This window comes from Aspergillus uvarum (assembly GCF_003184745.1).
Source record: "Aspergillus uvarum CBS 121591 unplaced genomic scaffold BO82scaffold_97, whole genome shotgun sequence".
In the NCBI taxonomy this organism is placed as follows: Eukaryota; Fungi; Ascomycota; class Eurotiomycetes; order Eurotiales; family Aspergillaceae; genus Aspergillus; species Aspergillus uvarum.
Window position 1 is genome coordinate 76,877 of NW_020291394.1, and position 16,287 is coordinate 93,163.

The 16,287-nt window shown below is 54.6% G+C and overlaps 6 protein-coding genes across 6 annotated transcripts; 4 read left to right on the forward strand and 2 right to left on the reverse strand.

Moving 5' to 3' along the window:
- The first annotated feature begins 68 nt into the window (after positions 1 to 68).
- Positions 69 to 2,290, forward strand: BO82DRAFT_219209 (NRAMP family metal ion transporter). Its single transcript, XM_025630767.1, has 3 exons — positions 69 to 862; positions 934 to 1,205; positions 1,262 to 2,290. Exons 1-3 carry the CDS (start codon positions 218 to 220, stop codon positions 2,070 to 2,072), a joined length of 1,728 nt encoding a protein of 575 aa, XP_025486223.1. The 5' UTR covers positions 69 to 217; the 3' UTR covers positions 2,073 to 2,290.
- Positions 2,291 to 2,299: 9 nt separating this feature from the next.
- On the reverse strand, positions 2,300 to 3,121 carry BO82DRAFT_407524 (putative SNF7 family protein (Cta1); the record flags this gene model as incomplete). Its single annotated transcript, XM_025639636.1, has 2 exons — positions 2,300 to 2,884; positions 3,056 to 3,121. The coding sequence occupies 2 exons, from the start codon at positions 3,119 to 3,121 to the stop codon at positions 2,300 to 2,302; spliced, it is 651 nt and encodes a 216-aa protein (XP_025486224.1).
- Positions 3,122 to 4,972: 1,851 nt separating this feature from the next.
- Positions 4,973 to 8,309, forward strand: BO82DRAFT_219254 (SAPS-domain-containing protein). Its single transcript, XM_025630768.1, has 3 exons — positions 4,973 to 6,007; positions 6,066 to 7,367; positions 7,423 to 8,309. The coding sequence occupies exons 1-3, from the start codon at positions 5,330 to 5,332 to the stop codon at positions 8,137 to 8,139; spliced, it is 2,697 nt and encodes an 898-aa protein (XP_025486225.1). The 5' UTR covers positions 4,973 to 5,329; the 3' UTR covers positions 8,140 to 8,309.
- A 1,777-nt stretch (positions 8,310 to 10,086) lies between these two features.
- BO82DRAFT_369731 (SET domain protein) lies at positions 10,087 to 12,620 on the forward strand (the record flags this gene model as incomplete). The annotated part of the gene is made up of 4 exons (XM_025637181.1): positions 10,087 to 10,118; positions 10,331 to 10,936; positions 11,055 to 11,314; positions 11,377 to 12,620. The coding sequence occupies 4 exons, from the start codon at positions 10,087 to 10,089 to the stop codon at positions 12,618 to 12,620; spliced, it is 2,142 nt and encodes a 713-aa protein (XP_025486226.1).
- Positions 12,621 to 12,833: 213 nt separating this feature from the next.
- BO82DRAFT_359550 (NADH-quinone oxidoreductase subunit NuoF) lies at positions 12,834 to 14,923 on the forward strand. The gene is made up of 3 exons (XM_025636605.1): positions 12,834 to 13,184; positions 13,289 to 13,360; positions 13,437 to 14,923. Exons 1-3 carry the CDS (start codon positions 12,924 to 12,926, stop codon positions 14,595 to 14,597), a joined length of 1,494 nt encoding a protein of 497 aa, XP_025486227.1. The 5' UTR covers positions 12,834 to 12,923; the 3' UTR covers positions 14,598 to 14,923.
- On the reverse strand, positions 14,855 to 16,210 carry BO82DRAFT_396453 (zinc-binding alcohol dehydrogenase family protein; the record flags this gene model as incomplete). Its single annotated transcript, XM_025638841.1, has 2 exons — positions 14,855 to 14,962; positions 15,116 to 16,210. 2 exons carry the CDS (start codon positions 16,208 to 16,210, stop codon positions 14,855 to 14,857), a joined length of 1,203 nt encoding a protein of 400 aa, XP_025486228.1.
- Positions 16,211 to 16,287: the final 77 nt, after the last annotated feature.

Genomic DNA, 16,287 nt, shown 5'->3' on the forward strand with positions numbered 1-16,287 from the left:
GTGATAACCGCATTCGGGCAGTTTCGGGCTCTCTCCCCCGCAGGGTACTTGATCTTCCGGTTGAGATCCCGACGTAGGTCTGGCCTCATCTTTATTACGAAACTCGTGGCAATCCATGCCCACTTAACCACCTGGTGCTGCATCACACACAATCCCAGGACACTCACTTCTCAAATCTTCCACGCTCGTGCCAGCGCATATAACCACCTCGCCCCCCATGAATTGCCCGTCACGCACCGACGATACCCTCGAGCATCCCGACTGGAATCAGAATCCGCCCGCCTTGAACGCAGACGTCACCACCCGAAGTGACTTTAACGGGCTGGCCAATTCTAAGGTCCATAGGCGACACGCGTCGGGGATGGGAGGCGCTTCAGAGGAAGGTGTCTCGGCAATGGATCATCGACCGCATAGTCTAGACGGGAAGGAGACCGAGATAGAGGAGAAATGTCCCGGTGGGGTGATCTCTGTCGCCCCTGGGGATCATATCCCCGGGGGAGACAGCGGATCTCCCTGCCGTTCTCTCAAATCAACCATCTTTTCATATCCTGCGCATGTGGCGCAAAGTCTTGTCAAATTCGCCCGGTTCATAGGCCCCGGCTTTCTGATCGCAGTAGCCTATATTGATCCTGGAAACTATTCGACCGATGTTGCAGCAGGCGCAGAGTACCGTTACGCTCTTCTGTTCATCGTGCTCGTCTCCAATTTGTTTGCTATCTTTCTCCAGTCCCTGTGCGTTAAGCTTGGCACGGTGACCGGGCTTAACCTTGCGGAGAACTGTAGGGAACACCTTCCGAAATGGGTCACTATTGTTCTGTACGTCTTTTCAGAGGCGGCCATTGTCGCCACTGACATAGCAGAGGTAAGACGGACTATCTCCAAGGAGCCTGACTTTATTTCCTAGGCGGAATGCTCAATTGACCGTCCTCGCAGGTAGTTGGATCGGCGATTGCGCTCAACCTCTTACTCAAAATTCCTCTAGTCGCTGGATGTGCGATTACTCTGGCTGACGTCCTCTTTATCCTTATATTCTACCGACCAAATGGGGCCATGTGGGGGTTGCGCCTGTTTGAAATCTTCGTAATGCTTCTTGTACTGGGGGTTGTGATTTGCTTCTGCGTTCAGCTTTCGCTGATCAAAGAGCAATCTGTTGGCGATGTATTCCGGGGCTACCTACCCTCATCTGCCATCGTCCAATCCGAAGGGTATGTGAGCCGTTATCTATTTCGCGTATGCACAGTCCTGACAAGTTGGTTGGCAGTCTGTATCAAAGTTGTGGCATCCTCGGCGCAACGGTAATGCCTCACTCGATGTTTCTTGGCAGCGGAGTGGTTCAATCCCGACTGAAAGAATTTGATGTTACTCAAGGCTACGTGGATCCAAGCGTCTGCCTCGGAAGCACCGGTGGGGAGGTCGAGTATAGACCCTCCATCCATGCCATCCGGGGTTGCATGAAGTACTCAATCATTGAGCTTACGTTGTCGCTCTTCACATTTGCCCTGTTTGTGAATAGCGCCATTCTCATTGTTGCAGGTGCCTCACTATATGGCACTCCCGGGGCCGATAACGCGGACCTCTGGGGCATATACGACTTACTTTCCAGCTCAGTTGCTCCTGCGGCGGGCCTGATATTCGGGTTAGCGCTCCTCCTCTCGGGTATCTCTGCCGGAATCGTCTGTACCATGGCGGGGCAGATGGTCAGTGAGGGGATGTTGAACTGGACTATCAGACCCTGGCTCCGCCGATTGATTACTCGATCGATCAGTATCATCCCTAGCATAATCATTGCGGCTGCCGTCGGCAAGGATGGACTGGACAAGACCTTAAATGCCAGTCAAGTGGTTCTGAGTGTCATCCTTCCCTTTGTTAGCGCGCCTCTCATCTACTTTACATGTCGCAACCGTTACATGACTGTCCCAGCTGACCGGGTCTTCGAGGGCGGAGAATCGGCGCCGGGAGGAGTCAAGATGAAAAACAATCTCCTCGTAACCATCATCGCTGTTATTGTCTGGTTGATTATTGTGGTGATGAACGTCGCGCTTCTTGTTCTCCTTGGGCTCGGCAAGGCTTGAAGCTTGAGCCGACAGACAATTTTTACGACTGCAAGGTTGCGCCAGACTCTAGCCTGGATCGATCTCCGGCCATTTCCCCGTATATAGCTTAGTAGAAGGAAGGAAGAAAAAGAATCAAATTGCTTCAACCCAAATCTTGAAGGAGAATAGACATGACCCAACTCCGAATGCTTCCATAGTTCGAACACCTGACTCACAGAGACGAGACCCACCCCGGTTGCACCCCATCAGCTAAGCCCGCCCGCAGGCTCCTTGATCTTACTCTGCTCCGGCGGCTCATCGATGAACTGCGGGGGCGCGACCTCGTCCTGGAGAAAGCTGGGCATGGCACTGTCGGCCATGGCGCCCTCCATCATGGTCTCCTCGCCCAGGGCCTCCAGTTCGGCATCGAGCTCCGCCTCGTCGACATCCTCCGGCACGTCGTAGGCGCGCGAGATGCTCTCCTGGATCTCGTTGCCGATGTCCATCAGGTCAGCCATCTCGTCCTGCATGCGCTCAATCTTGTCGATGTCGATCTGCCCGTACTGCTTCTTGAGGGTTTTGGTGGTCGTCTTCATCGCGTCCACCGTCGTCATCACGTTCTTCAGGTTGTCCTGCATCATCCCCGCCTGCTCCATGTTCCACGACTGCTGCGACAACTGGTCGCGCTGCGCCTCGTACTGCTTCCGCCGCTGCAGCACTTTCAGGGCCTTCTGGCGCAGCGCCGTCTTGCCGGGCCCGTCACGCATCTTGGCAATCTTGGCCTGGTACGTGGAGAGCTCCGAGTTCAGGGCCGCTAGCTTGACGTCTATGCTGGAGATGCGATTCTCTACCTGTTTTTTCCATAGGAAAGGGGGGTGGAATGGGTTAGTTCAGGCCATTGCAGGTTATGCGTGCGGGGTTGGGTTTGGAGGGGAAGGGCGGAGAAGCGATAGGGGAGATGCGAAAGTGTCAGAGAGAGGGAGGGGTGAGCCGGAAAGGCGAAGGGGGAGTGGGACACATACATTGCTGATCGCCCCGTCCAGTGTTGGCTTGGGAGCCGTGTTCTTGCTACCGAATAGTCGGTTCATTGTTGGTTTCTTCGTTTGTGAGAGATGGTCAAGACGGGGAAGATGACGGAGTGACTGGGGAGAAAGAGTTGGGGTTGTGTTGTGGCAATCGAATGAATGGAAGCTGGAGTGGTTTAGTTGGAGGGCGGGAACTGGGAACACCGTCCGTCCGTTAGGCAGTAAATAGTCTCGCCGCCTACATTCGAACGTTAGATATACTTCGAGCACAGCGGACATTGACTCAACACCGAGGTAGATGTCACTTTCCAAGTGCTTACTTTTGTTCATGAATGTGTGAGGTGTAGTGGCAGGCAACAGTGTTCGTCATTCTCTCTCGCAATCTGATCGAAGCCAGACTTTGACGGGCGACATTACTGAGCGCTTGCGTTCGGAAGTCTTAGCGATCGGCGATTGTGTCGGCACAGCAAGATGTAAGATATTATCAGGCTGAACTTTGAGATGGGTACTCCGTAACTCTTCATCCTAAATTTGGGGATTGACCAGACAGACACTCCACGGGTCATCTGACCGACCGGGGTATATGGAGAATCTGAGCAACACCCCAGATTCCACATTGACTACGGAGTAACTGGCTTCGTACTGGTCTGCCCAACTCTGCCTGTTTGGGATCATACAGTACACAGTCAGGCGCAATCAATACTTCAGTTTGCAGGGTGGTTTGCAGGCTCCGACGCAATCAGCATTCCGCATGATAGTCGTACCCGGTACTCCGTACTTGCACCCACACACGAGCGGGTATGGTCAGTGCGGTACCTGATACGTAGGCCCGACCTCCCAGCACCGGCCATGCAAGGAAGCAAGCAATACCAACTGGAACTGGAACTCGTCTCGTGCAGCCAGCCTGAAGACTCCGACTGTTGCTGCACTGCGCCTTTCCTTACTCAGTAGTTACAGACGTTTTTGTCAAGTTCGAGGAAATACCAGGATTCCACTTTACTATATCACCAAAGAAATAAACAGCTTTGGAGTCTTCATGCTTTATGCCTTTACCCTCTTCTCTGATTAATCATCCGGGTCGAACTCCCTCCAAATTGGAACCCACTAATCAACTCAGACTGTGAAACTCATCGACCATTATTGTTCATTTCCGCAGGACTGACTATCCCACCCCCCCCCCCCCCCCCCTCCTTCTCGTTCAACCCCCCTCTCTTAATCTTCTTACTTCTGCCCTCGCGTATCTCTGGTCCCAAAGTTTGCCCTCCCCCCGCCGTCGCTCGGGCGTGTTGGGTATTTCCGCCTGGATCATTCCTCTCGTCACCTCCAGGGATCAGAGTTACCGACCGATCCAGACACAGCCAGCCAGCGCAGCAACAGTTCGACTGAACTGCCCTGCGGATGTCAGCCCGCCTTCCTTGACTATCTACCTATTCTTCTCAAGGTACTGTAGTTACAGTACTTACTGTACTACCCACACACGCCTAGCACCATTGACTTACTGCCTTAACCTTCATCCATCATCCCCATTACGCAATATTCCTGCTTCATCTTACTGACTGACTCGTTTCACCCCGTGCAGCGCAAGGCTGACGAACCTCGATTCCTCCCCTTGTTGAGGATTCCACCACCGTTTTCTCTTCTCTTGTCACTCCCTCAGGTTGTGAAAGGTATGTGTGTTTCTTCTGAATTTATATGGTATATTCTTCAATTAAGCTTTTGTCCTCCGCTTGCTGGGCCTTCATGCCTGCGATCTGGTGAATTCTGCAGTCGCGGCCGCAATGCCTGACCCGGCCATTGTGTTGCCTGCCTGAAGTCTTCCCTGCTATCCTCCGATCCTCGGGCGAAGCCACCCCTAATGTTCCCGATCCTCACAATCCACGTTTCTCCCCTCCCTCCTCCATGACTATGACGCTCAACGCGCGAAGAGGTTTGCTAACTGGGATACTCGGCGCATGTAGCGCTTGGACGCTCCGGCCAGGCTCATCTCTGCTTACGAAATTCCCGATCTCATTTTCTATACCTGGAACGCGTGAACATAACGACCATTACGCTTGCGATCCCGCCTTCATACACACACTTCTCACTCACGACGATCTGAAACATTGCATGGGTTGTCCCATAGGCTAGAGGCTTTGGACACTCCCACGGCTCTTGTAACATACAACAGGTTCCAGTCGCAACGTTTTCGACAGGGGACTCCGGCCGCTCGAAAATTCCGCACCTACCGAATCTTCTTTCCATGACTCGGTTCGGCCGGTTATATAAATCATCATGTTTTGGCGTTTTGGAGGATATGCAAGTATCTCTAGCATTGATACCCTGCTAGACAAGCCCGATGTCAGCCTGGAGGAGCTGCTGGATGAGTCGGAACTGATCCAGGAACTCAAGCAAAATAATACGAAGCTCATAGAATTCTTACGAGAGGATAATGTCTTGAAACGGCTTATGGACTACGTGATCGCCCCGTCGCTAGTGAATGACGACGATGACGAAGACGATGATACCAACGACAGCAATGCCACGGAATCGAACAAGGATGCATCGGCGGTGGAGGAGAAACACAAAGACCCGCTCAGGGATATGCTGGACCCGGAGGACCTGGAGCGGGCAGAGAAGGATCGGTTGAAGCGGGCTTATGTCGCATGCGAAATCCTGTCATCCGAAATCTGGTCGATCGTGGAGTCGATAATGTTGAACCCGGATCATCTGAAGCAATTCTGGGGCTTTCTGAAGCATCCTTCGTCCTTGGACTCGGTTCAGGCGAGTTACTTCACCAAAGTCAACGAGACGCTGTTTGACAAGAAGACGACCGAGATGCTGGACCTGCTGAAGTCCATGGATGGCGTGGTTCCGGCCATCCTCCGGCATGTGGATAACCCCATGGTCATGGACCTGTTGCTGAAGATTATCAGCTTGGAGAAGGTTGAAGGTGGCCAAGGGATTGTTGATGTGAGTTGATGAAGCCATGAGACCGGGTGCCCATAACACAAGCTGACCATTCTCCCAGTGGCTGAGGTCCCAAAACCTCATACCGACCTTGCTATCGTTCTTGTCGCCGGGATACCCTGCCTCCGTCCAAACCTCGGCAGGTGACTTTTTGAAAGCAATCATCACCATTTCGGCAAACGCAACGCAGAATGACCAGTCCTGCATCGGCCCCAATAGTCTCACGCGGCAATTAGTCTCCACAACCTGCATAGAGACTTTGATCAAATCCATGCTGACAGGTGGAAATCCACTGACGGTCGGTGTGGGTATCATTATTGAAGTTATTCGAAAGAATAATTCAGACTATGACCCGGAGAACATCAATGGGCCGGAGTCACCGCCCACCACATATGACCCAATCTACCTTGGCAACCTCCTCCGACTTTTTGCCAAGCACATACCCGACTTCATGGCCTTGATCAAGAGCTCCAAGCATACGGTCAATGACGGTGGAAAAGTGAAGACAGTTGAAAGGGGAAAGCTGAACTCGGCATGGGGCGCTAAAATCGAGCCCCTGGGCTTCGATAGATTCAAGACCTGTGAGCTGATGGCGGAACTGCTACACTGCAGTAACATGGGTCTGTTGAATGAGCCAGGAAGTGATGAGTACGTTCGACAGCGCGATGCTGAGCGCGAAAGGCTCATGCATGAGGGTGCCTTCAACGCGCACAGAGAGGAGACGTCCGCCTTTGATGGCAATGACTCTACTGTGGACTTCGTGAACGGATCTATTATTGGTTACGGCTCACCAGAAGGTTCGAGGGTTCTTGAAGTTGCCAACACCGGCGAGGAGAGCTTTGAGGATGTCAGCGCATCCGGCGTCCTCGTTGACAAAGAGAAGGATGCGGGGGTCAGGGAAGCGAACCATCCCAGCCCTAAGTCCGAGCCTGAAGCTGTTTCACACGGCTCTGAATCTGCTGATGCCACAGACCCGACTGCGACTGAGGCACCTGAAAGCAAGACAGAAGATTCTACAGAGGCGCCTCCCACTGGGACTGATACTACGTCTGGCTTAGCAGATCAAATTCAGGAAGTTAGCCTCGACGGTGGGCAGCCCGCCAAGCCGCATGAATCGTCTGCTGAGACTACTACCGAGCCAGCCAGTCAGACGCAGCCCACTCCTGATGCGGTACCTGCCCCCGATCAAAATAATCAGCCACCCAGCTCTTCCTCGCCTGATACTGCTGGCCAGGTCGGCGATACTTCTTCTTCACAGCAACTACTGCACCCTGACATTCAGGTTGATTCTAATGGGCAGCCTGTGGTTGGCGATTATCTCAAGATTATGTTCGTAGAAAACCAGGTTGTTCCCACCATCTTGGTTTGTCTCCCCTTCAGCTCCCCAGGTTATGGTGTCAGAATTAACAGCATCGCAGGATTTCTTTTTCCGGTTCCCGTGGAACAACTTCCTTCATAACGTCGTCTACGACGTCGTACAGCAAGTTTTCAATGGCCCAATGGAACGTGGTTACAACCGGATGCTGGCCGTTGATGTGTTCGAGACAGGACGGATAACGCAGAGCATTGTCGACGGACAGAAGAGAAGTGACGAAACCCAGCGCACAAGACAGATCCGCCTGGGCTACATGGGTCATCTCACATTGATCGCTGAGGAGGTCGTCAAGTTCAGCGAGCGCCACCCGCCGGAGCTGCTTTCACCGACTGTGATGGAGAGTGTCCTCAACCCTGAGTGGATTGACTATGTCGAGCAAACGCTCTCCGAGACAAGGGAACGTGACAACGCAATTCTCGGTGGCGTACGGCCGGACATGTCCATTGGACATCGCCAAGGCATGATCAATTCAGGCCAGAGCGCCAATGCTTCATCGGCGCTTGCGGATGCAGGGCTTAATGGCTCTTCGGGAAATTCTGGCTTTCAAGGTTTTGACATGATGAACCAAGGAAGCGTATCCGGCGGGGCATTCGGACTTGGTGGGAATTCTCTTCTGAGCGGGTTCGCCAGCTCGAGTGATGATGAAGACGAAGAAATGGAAGATCAGGACGATAGGAACCTGGCCGATCAATCCGCCGAAGCCGGATCAGACAATGTGGGTGATCACGATTTCACAGATATCGATATGCGCGATGCATGAACCTCCCTCAACATATTGCCGAGGCGATTCTTATCGACCCAGGCTGCCCCATCTACATCCGTCCTCGCGAATCTTTTCTTTCGAACCCCTTGACTGTTTCGCTCTCAACCCGAGCCGCTGGAAATTTAGACACATGATGGATGACGGGAGTGGTACGGGCCATACAGGGCCTGGCACAACGTGTTGGACTGGCAGCGCTTCTCAATATGTATGAAGTCATTCAGAACAGTACTACTCCCCGATATCATGTGCGGATGACTTTCTACAACCAAGCAATACCTTTCCCCGTACGAGTAGTTCTTTGAATTCCCACTATGGCTGAGCCTAGTTCTCGTCATCTATGAAGCTTCATTTATCCTGTTCTTTGACCATGCATATGAGGAAACAAGCATTTCAAGTCGCTCTGCTTACAAATATGCTGACCTTACTCTGTCTTCAGGGATCTGCCAACTCGACCAGCCAACCGATACCCATTCTTCCCCCGCCCCCTGCTCCGATGAGTCAAGGACCCTCCCGCGCACGGCGGCAATTAGCCGCTCGGCTTGCGGCTCAAAAGCAGCAGACCAATGACGGCTCGGAAGGGGCCGAAGACAGGAATCTGGGGAGCGAACATGAGACCTCTGAGTCCCAGTGGCCGACCAATCCCTTTGTGATTGCTGGCCTTGACGAAGACACGGAAGGCAACCATTCTCCAGCAGATGCCGCTTTCCCATCCAACGATTTCCCTCCGACGGGTGACAAAGATGAGCTGTTTTCCTCGCCCACCTTCCCGGAGTCTGGCTTTAGCCCTCCCGACTCGTTCTCCACTGGTTCCTCCGACGATGACGGAGAAGGTCGAACCGAGGGCATGCGGCGCAAGGAACGGGTTCCACTGGAAGTGGAGGACGACGACGATGACATGGGAGAGATGGTGGGGCCTTCTGCTGACCCTCGAATGATGGACTCGGACGAAGAGGATGAGGCGATCATGAATGAATCGCTCGGCTATCCCGACTTAGGACCGGGGCGCTACATGGACTTTGCTCGATCACGCATGGGGGCCTCTCCATTCGGCGAGGATAACGACAACGATAGCAGCGACGGGGAGGATGACGGGCTAGTCGAGATTCTGGTGCCGGGCAGGAAGTCTTCAACATCTTCTATGCACTGATCATTCATCTTTGTTTGTTCTTTTGATATCCTTTGCACCTTCAGTTTCTATCTTTCGCGGATTCCCTTTCCCTGCTATTGTGAATCTTAGGTTACTACGTCTTGGGTGGTGCTTTGATAATGCTTAACTTGATGGGATTGGTACAGGTTCCATCTTATGTACACTAGTTGACTGCATGGCATTCGCCTTATCCTGTGATGATGAGGTCGCTTGATCACGAGTTTGAGATGGTGCTGTTTATGGATGCTTTTTACTGCAGCATGATCTCGTGGGGGATGCTATAGTATATTCTCCCCCTTGTTTTCTGTTTTATTTTCATTCTCAAAGCAATTAGCTTTGAATCATGTGAAGTGACGAGATTTCTTTTATAACGAATGCTTGATGTTACTGCGTTTTGGCTGATCTTGGGGTTTCATACTGTCTCACTGCTATTTTTATCGTATTTGTAAGATACTTTCGGGAGCGAAAGGATTTTGGTCTTGTTCTTTTCCCCTGTCGAATCACGAATTTGGAAGATGATGGTAGTGTCCGCAGTAAACTGATATTGATATAAGAAAAGTGCTGTGCTGCAACAATACAGTAAGTAATCCCGAGTCGGGAGTGAAAAAGTGGGACAATTTCCGGTTCGGGAGTCGAAAATCGAATCATGCCAATTGCTCGACCCGCCAAGGTTCTTCTTAAGCTCAGCTCTTGACCTTGGTTTCCGAAACTTCGACGACCGTGAACTACAATTTCTACTTCTCAGCAACAAAGGTAGTCGTCCGAGTCAGCCATTCCAGTGGCCATCCTCTCATAGTATGGCTACGAGCACGACCGCGGGGTCTCCCAGGTAAGTCGAGGCTCTACTTTTCGTTCTATCGCCGGATAGGTTCCAAGCATGACGTTGAATCGCTACGAGCTATATGATAAGCGTCCACTGGATGGTATTCTGCTGCCGTTTTCCATGAAACACACTCTGTGTCAATGTCATTCCCTTTAGCAATAGAACAAGAACACAAACACAGAAACCAAAAAAGAAAGAAACTGACATCTCCCTCGCAGCACCACCAATGCCACCACCGGGCTCGAGGTCTACGCCGACCTCCAAGCCTGGATAGCCCAGCACGGCGGCCAGCTGCACCACGCAGTGCAGGTTGCCAAAGACGAGCAACGCGGGGTGCACCTGCAAGTCCGCCAGGGCACCGAGGGTGGCCTCCTGGCCGTGGACACGCACATCATTCAGACGCCGCTGACCACGACGATCTCGTACTTCAACGTCATCGGGTACCGTGCATCATCCACCGCGGCCGCTTCCGATGCAGATGCAGACGCCAACGACGGTGGAATCGTTGAGTTCAAGTCCCACGGCCTGGACTTCCCGCGCGCCTTCATCGACGCGGTCGGCTCGAAGGAGGCGACCGTCTTCTTCCTGGTGGGCCAGTATCTGCGCGGCGCGCAGAGCTTCTGGTACCCGTACCTGCGGACGTTGCCGCAGCCGGGGACGTTGACGACGCCGCCTAACTATGAGGGGGAGGACCTGCGGTGGTTGCAGGGGACGAGTCTGTTGCCGGCCAGGGAGCAACGGGTCGAGAAGCTGAAGGGGAAGTATGAGGCTGCCGTGCGGGCGTTGAGGGAGGCTGGGTTTGAAGGGGTGGAGGCGTATACTTGGTGCGTACTCTTGTTTTTCTTCTCTTTTGTTTGAGGCTTTGTGTCGTGGATGTCTTGTTTGTGTTGTTGGTGAAAGGTGATGGATGACGGAGGATTGGGGTTAATCTCGTGTGGCTAGGGATCTCTATCTATGGGCCTCGACGATTTTCTTCTCGCGCGCCTTTTCTGCGAAGGTCTTGTCCGGTGTGATTCCCAAGGAGGAGCTGTCGGAGGAGAATATCTCGGTCTTGCTGCCCTTCTTCGACGTGGCTAATCATCGGCCGCTGGCTAAGGTCGAGTGGCGAGCGGAGAAGGATGAGGTCAGGTTTGTGGTTCTGGAGAACGTGAGTGCTGGAGAGGAGATCTCCAATAACTACGGACCTCGGAACAATGAACAGTGTAAGTAAGATAAATGGCCGTCTTCGATGTTTGTTTTAACAGCTGGACTGACGCCCAAGCAGTGATGATGAACTACGGTTTCTGTCTTCCGGGCAATCCTTGTGACTATCGCACTGTGAGTCTTCGCGCACCAGCTGGTAGTCCGCTTCAGCAGGCCCGCTCCCATCAGCTCCAGATGTTCCCGCATTTGGCTGCGGAAACTGAAGACCACTACTACGTCTTCAACATCTTCTATCCGCTGCTGGCCCCGGATACTGCAATGGAGCATTCGATCTTCTCGCCTGCTCTCCTCAATGCGGTCTCCGTCCTGGCGGCGAACAATCGGGAATTGGAGACTCTAGAAATCACGGACCACAACATCAAATTTCCCAGCGTCTACGGTAACTCACGCACGCTGCTGGCTGCAATGAGCCAGATTGTGATTGAACTTATTAACCATGCTGTGAAGCTGAGAGCCTCCGGCCAAGATCTACAGCGCCCGGAGAATCTGAAACAGATTCACGCGAAGATGTACCGTGACAGCCAGATCATGCTTTCTGAAACCGCTCTTGTGATAGCTGCATGGACTCTGAACCGCGCGCGGCAGCACGGCTTCACTGGTAGCTGGGAAGAAACGAAAAGGATACTTGGGGCCCATATGGGCCGGATACCTGCCGGCAAATTCCCGGAGGGGATCTTGTCCCGGCTGCAGATGCGGATCTTAGAGAGGCAGTCGCTACTCACCAAGAACGGAGAGCTATTCACATTGACTGAGCTGCCGGGTCTTCTGCCAACGGAGATGCAACAGCCATGCAAGGCATGCTTCCAGGATGTCCTCAACACCACGGAGAATGCCATCCCCGTACTCAGAGGCAGCGCGGAGGCATCGCCCTTCGCGTTTCCCATCTTCTTGTGTCTCGTTGCCGCAGCTGGTACAACTACGAAGGCCCCAGGCTCTGCGGGAGGCCAATTGTCGCCTAGACTTACTCGATGGGCGAAATTCCTGCTCGAGAACTACCCGCCACCGCCAAATGATGTGGCCTGGGCGCTCGAGGATGAGGATGATGAGTACCTAGCGAGCCAATTTGATGAGGCTCTGGAGCAGATGAAGTCACAGAGCTCTGTTGTATTTACTGGATTGGAGGCCTACACAGGCCCATGGCAGAACGATGACTGGTGGCTGTCGCCCAATTGGATACGCTGGGCGTGGATGGTAGCAGAGCAGGAGTGCGTGCACATGCCTGAAGATCCGCTACAATTGCTAGCCAGCGATGGGCAGGTGATGTTGTCCACAGGATCGTACTTGTATATTCCTCAGGAGGAGTAGACGCGACGAAGAATTGAATGATGACTCGATGAGATCAAGACTCTGATCACGAATAGGAATAGAATCAAATGTAAGGTATAACTAGCACAAAAGCGCGGCTTACTCATTATGTATCACGTGATGTACACAGGACCAATCAGCGGGCGGGGAAAGGCGGATATTCAGCAGGCGCAGGAATTGCCGCGCCGGAAGGGTGGAAGCTCAACTGCTGAACGCCTTCATCATCTCGATCCCCTCCGCCTCCCCGTCAATTGACACCTTTCCCCCCAGTCTCTCCGTGCAGCCACTGGGCCAACATTCACCATGATATCCCGAGCGGCGGCTCCCTCGTCTTCCTCCATCGCCAACCTTTCCTCCCGCTCCCTCCGAGCCCAGGCCCCGGCTGCCCGTTCTTTCGCGACTGTCCAGGACAACGCTCCCCCCGTACGACACTATGGCGGCCTGAAGGACCAAGATCGCATCTTCACCAACCTTTACGGTCACCATGGAGCCGACCTCAAGTCGGCAATGAAGTTCGGTGACTGGCACCGCACCAAGGACATTGTCCTCAAGGGTCACGACTGGGTACGCTGCCCCTAAGATAACCACCTCACTTTCCATCGCCGACACGTGGACGGATATGTGGTGTCGATAACGGTTCAATGCTAATGATTGCATTCGGTGCACAGCTTATCTCCGAGATCAAGGCCTCTGGTCTTCGTGGTCGTGGTGGTGCCGGTTTCCCCTCCGGATTGAAATACGTAAGTCTCTCCAAGTCCCCTCTAGCGCGGAGGCAAACAATTGGTCAATTCCGAGCTAATCGGGCGTGGCATCTAGTCCTTCATGAACTTCAAGGACTGGGACAAGGACCCCCGCCCCCGTTACCTGGTCGTCAACGCCGATGAGGGTGAGCCCGGAACCTGCAAGGATCGTGAGATTATGCGCAAGGACCCCCAGAAGCTCATCGAGGGTTGCTTGGTCGTCGGTCGTGCGATGAACGCCAACGCCGCCTACATCTACATCCGTGGTGAATTCTACCACGAAGCCACCGTCCTGCAGCGGGCTATCAACGAGGCCTACGAGGCCGGCCTGATCGGCAAGAACGCCTGCGGCACCGGCTACGACTTCGACGTCTACATCCACCGTGGAATGGGTGCTTATATCTGTGGTGAGGAGACCTCTCTGATCGAGTCGATCGAGGGCAAGGCCGGCAAGCCCCGTCTCAAGCCCCCATTCCCCGCTGCCGTCGGTCTGTTCGGTTGCCCCAGTACGGTCACCAACGTCGAGACCGTGGCGGTGGTGCCCACCATCATGCGTCGTGGCGGCAGCTGGTTCTCCTCCTTCGGTCGTGAGCGCAACGCCGGTACCAAGCTCTTCTGTATCTCCGGGCACGTCAACAACCCCGTCACCGTCGAGGAGGAGATGTCCATCTCCCTTCGCGAGCTGATCGAGCGTCACTGCGGTGGTGTCCGCGGTGGCTGGGACAACCTCAAGGCCATCATCCCCGGTGGATCCTCGACCCCCATCCTCCCCAAGTCTATCTGCGACGACCAGCTCATGGATTTCGACGCACTCAAGGACTCCCAGTCCGGTCTGGGTACCGCCGCCGTCATCGTCATGGACAAGTCGACCGACGTCGTCCGCGCCATCTCCCGCCTGTCGACCTTCTACAAGCACGAGAGTTGTGGTCAGTGCACGCCCTGCCGTGAGGGCAGCAAGTGGACCATGCAGATGATGCAGCGCATGGAGACCGGCCAGGCCCGCGAGCGCGAGATCGACATGCTCCAGGAGCTGACCAAGCAGGTGGAGGGTCACACCATCTGCGCTCTGGGCGAGGCCTTTGCCTGGCCCATCCAGGGTCTGATCCGTCACTTCCGGCCCGAGCTGGAGGCGCGGATCCGCGAGCACGCTGAGCAGCTCGGCGGTCAGTCCCCCTATGCCGGTGGATGGCACCCTAACAGCCGGGCTGAGGGCAAGTTGATCTCTCCCGGCCAGTAGGTTAATTGAAGGGGTGGGTGTCAGTGGAAGGAAAAGTCCGAGACATTAATCAAATCTTCTTTTTCTTGCTCGATCTTAGAAGAAAGGGTCTGGGTGTATGTCTGCGTGTGGGTGGTGTTTCAATTTTCTTTTTTTTCATGTCTTGTTCGATCATGTACAGTCTTGGTAGCAATTCATATCTTTTCTTTGTTATGATATTCGTGATTTTAACTGGTGGTGATATTACAGAGTATCTGTTGTGGATAGTCTGCCGCGGGTTATCGGAGTCGGTTCAGTGATGCCATAGCAACACCCTCAGCGTAAACCTGTTGCACATACGCTAACTCTACCACGCTCAACCGGTTCCCTTCTACAACGGAAACTGACTACCCAAAGGATAGTATCGATCTCGCACGCTGGAAATGAACACAGCACAATAAGATAACCCCGTCATCCAGCCTCCTCACCCCCAAACCCCACCCCATCGACAGCCCATTCAATCACTCCGCAACCTCCACCACCAACTTAACACAACTCACCCCGCGCCGCAGCTCATCCAACCCAGCATTCACAGCCCCCAATCCCCTCCCAACAACCCTCGCCTCCGGACTGGCCCGAATCCTCCCTCTCTCCAAATTCTCCCGCAACCACAGTCCCAACCAACCCCGAAACTGGGCCAGTCTCTCCCCCTCCCCCGCCGCAGGCATCACAAACACCGTCTCCACCCCATCTACCGCCTCCGCCTCGGCGGGCACCGGCGGCGCCGACGCGATCATCCCTTTTTCCTGGTTCTCGCCAACAAGAGCCCCCACCACCGCCTGACAAAGCCCCAACTGCCCCACCGCCAGAAAACAATATCGAATCACCAGCCCCTCCTCCCGGGCTGTAGCGATGATCTTAGCGGTAGCGAGGGGATCCCCGTAATCGAAGACGCGGTCCGCACCGAGCGAGGCGACGTACGCGCGGGTCCGGGGTGTTCCGGCGGTGGCGTAGACGGCGGCGAAGGGGGTGGACGGGTCGGCGCGGAGGAGGCGCGCGGTCTGCACGCCCATGCTGCCGACGCTGGAGGCGGCGCCCCAGATGAGGAGGGCTTGATCCTTTTGCTTCGGTGGGGTGGTGGTGGGGTGGGAGTAGGGGGAGTCTCTAGGTGCTGGGTTGTGGGGAATGCCCATCGCATCCCACGCGCTCAGCGGGACTTGCACGGCGACGGGGAGGGTGGCTGCTTCGTTCCAGGTCAACCTGCCGTCCTCTTCGTCGTCGTTGTCGGGGAGGACGACCGCGTGCTGCCACGGCACGAGGCACCGCTCCTGGAACGCGCCGTAGTCCGGGTGGCTGGCTTTCCAGACTAGGGCGCTGTAGGCGGCGATGCGGGTTCCTGGGTGGAATTCGAGGGGAGGGACGTCGGCGCCGGCTGAGAGGACGAGGCCGGCCAGGTCGAAGCCTAGGACTGTCGGGTAGCTTGAGGCAGGCACAAAAAGGCCGGTGTCCTGCATGATGTGGTCGGCTGGGTTGAGGGCGATGGATTTGACCGCGATGAGGAGCTCGTTTGGACCGGGTTGAGGGGTGGGTCGCGGGTGAAGCTCGATGGGTTGGCCGGGGCCCGGGGAGATGGCGGCGAGGTGGGTGGTTGTCATTGTGAGGGAGGGCTTTGGGGGTGTGCAGGGGGATAGGAGATTGTTGTAGGTACAAAGGGTTGGGGATTGGGTGGATG

Coding starts and splice junctions, on each gene's coding strand:
- BO82DRAFT_359550 (XM_025636605.1), top strand. CDS start 12,924: ATGATATCCCGAGCGGCGGCTCCCTCGTCTTCCTCCATCGCCAACCTT. Junction 13,185..13,288: donor TCCTCAAGGGTCACGACTGG/GTACGCTGCCCC, acceptor TTCGGTGCACAG/CTTATCTCCGAGATCAAGGC. Junction 13,361..13,436: donor TCCCCTCCGGATTGAAATAC/GTAAGTCTCTCC, acceptor CGTGGCATCTAG/TCCTTCATGAACTTCAAGGA.
- BO82DRAFT_219254 (XM_025630768.1), top strand. CDS start 5,330: ATGTTTTGGCGTTTTGGAGGATATGCAAGTATCTCTAGCATTGATACC. Junction 6,008..6,065: donor GTGGCCAAGGGATTGTTGAT/GTGAGTTGATGA, acceptor CCATTCTCCCAG/TGGCTGAGGTCCCAAAACCT. Junction 7,368..7,422: donor AGGTTGTTCCCACCATCTTG/GTTTGTCTCCCC, acceptor ACAGCATCGCAG/GATTTCTTTTTCCGGTTCCC.
- BO82DRAFT_219209 (XM_025630767.1), top strand. CDS start 218: ATGAATTGCCCGTCACGCACCGACGATACCCTCGAGCATCCCGACTGG. Junction 863..933: donor TCGCCACTGACATAGCAGAG/GTAAGACGGACT, acceptor CCGTCCTCGCAG/GTAGTTGGATCGGCGATTGC. Junction 1,206..1,261: donor GCCATCGTCCAATCCGAAGG/GTATGTGAGCCG, acceptor GTTGGTTGGCAG/TCTGTATCAAAGTTGTGGCA.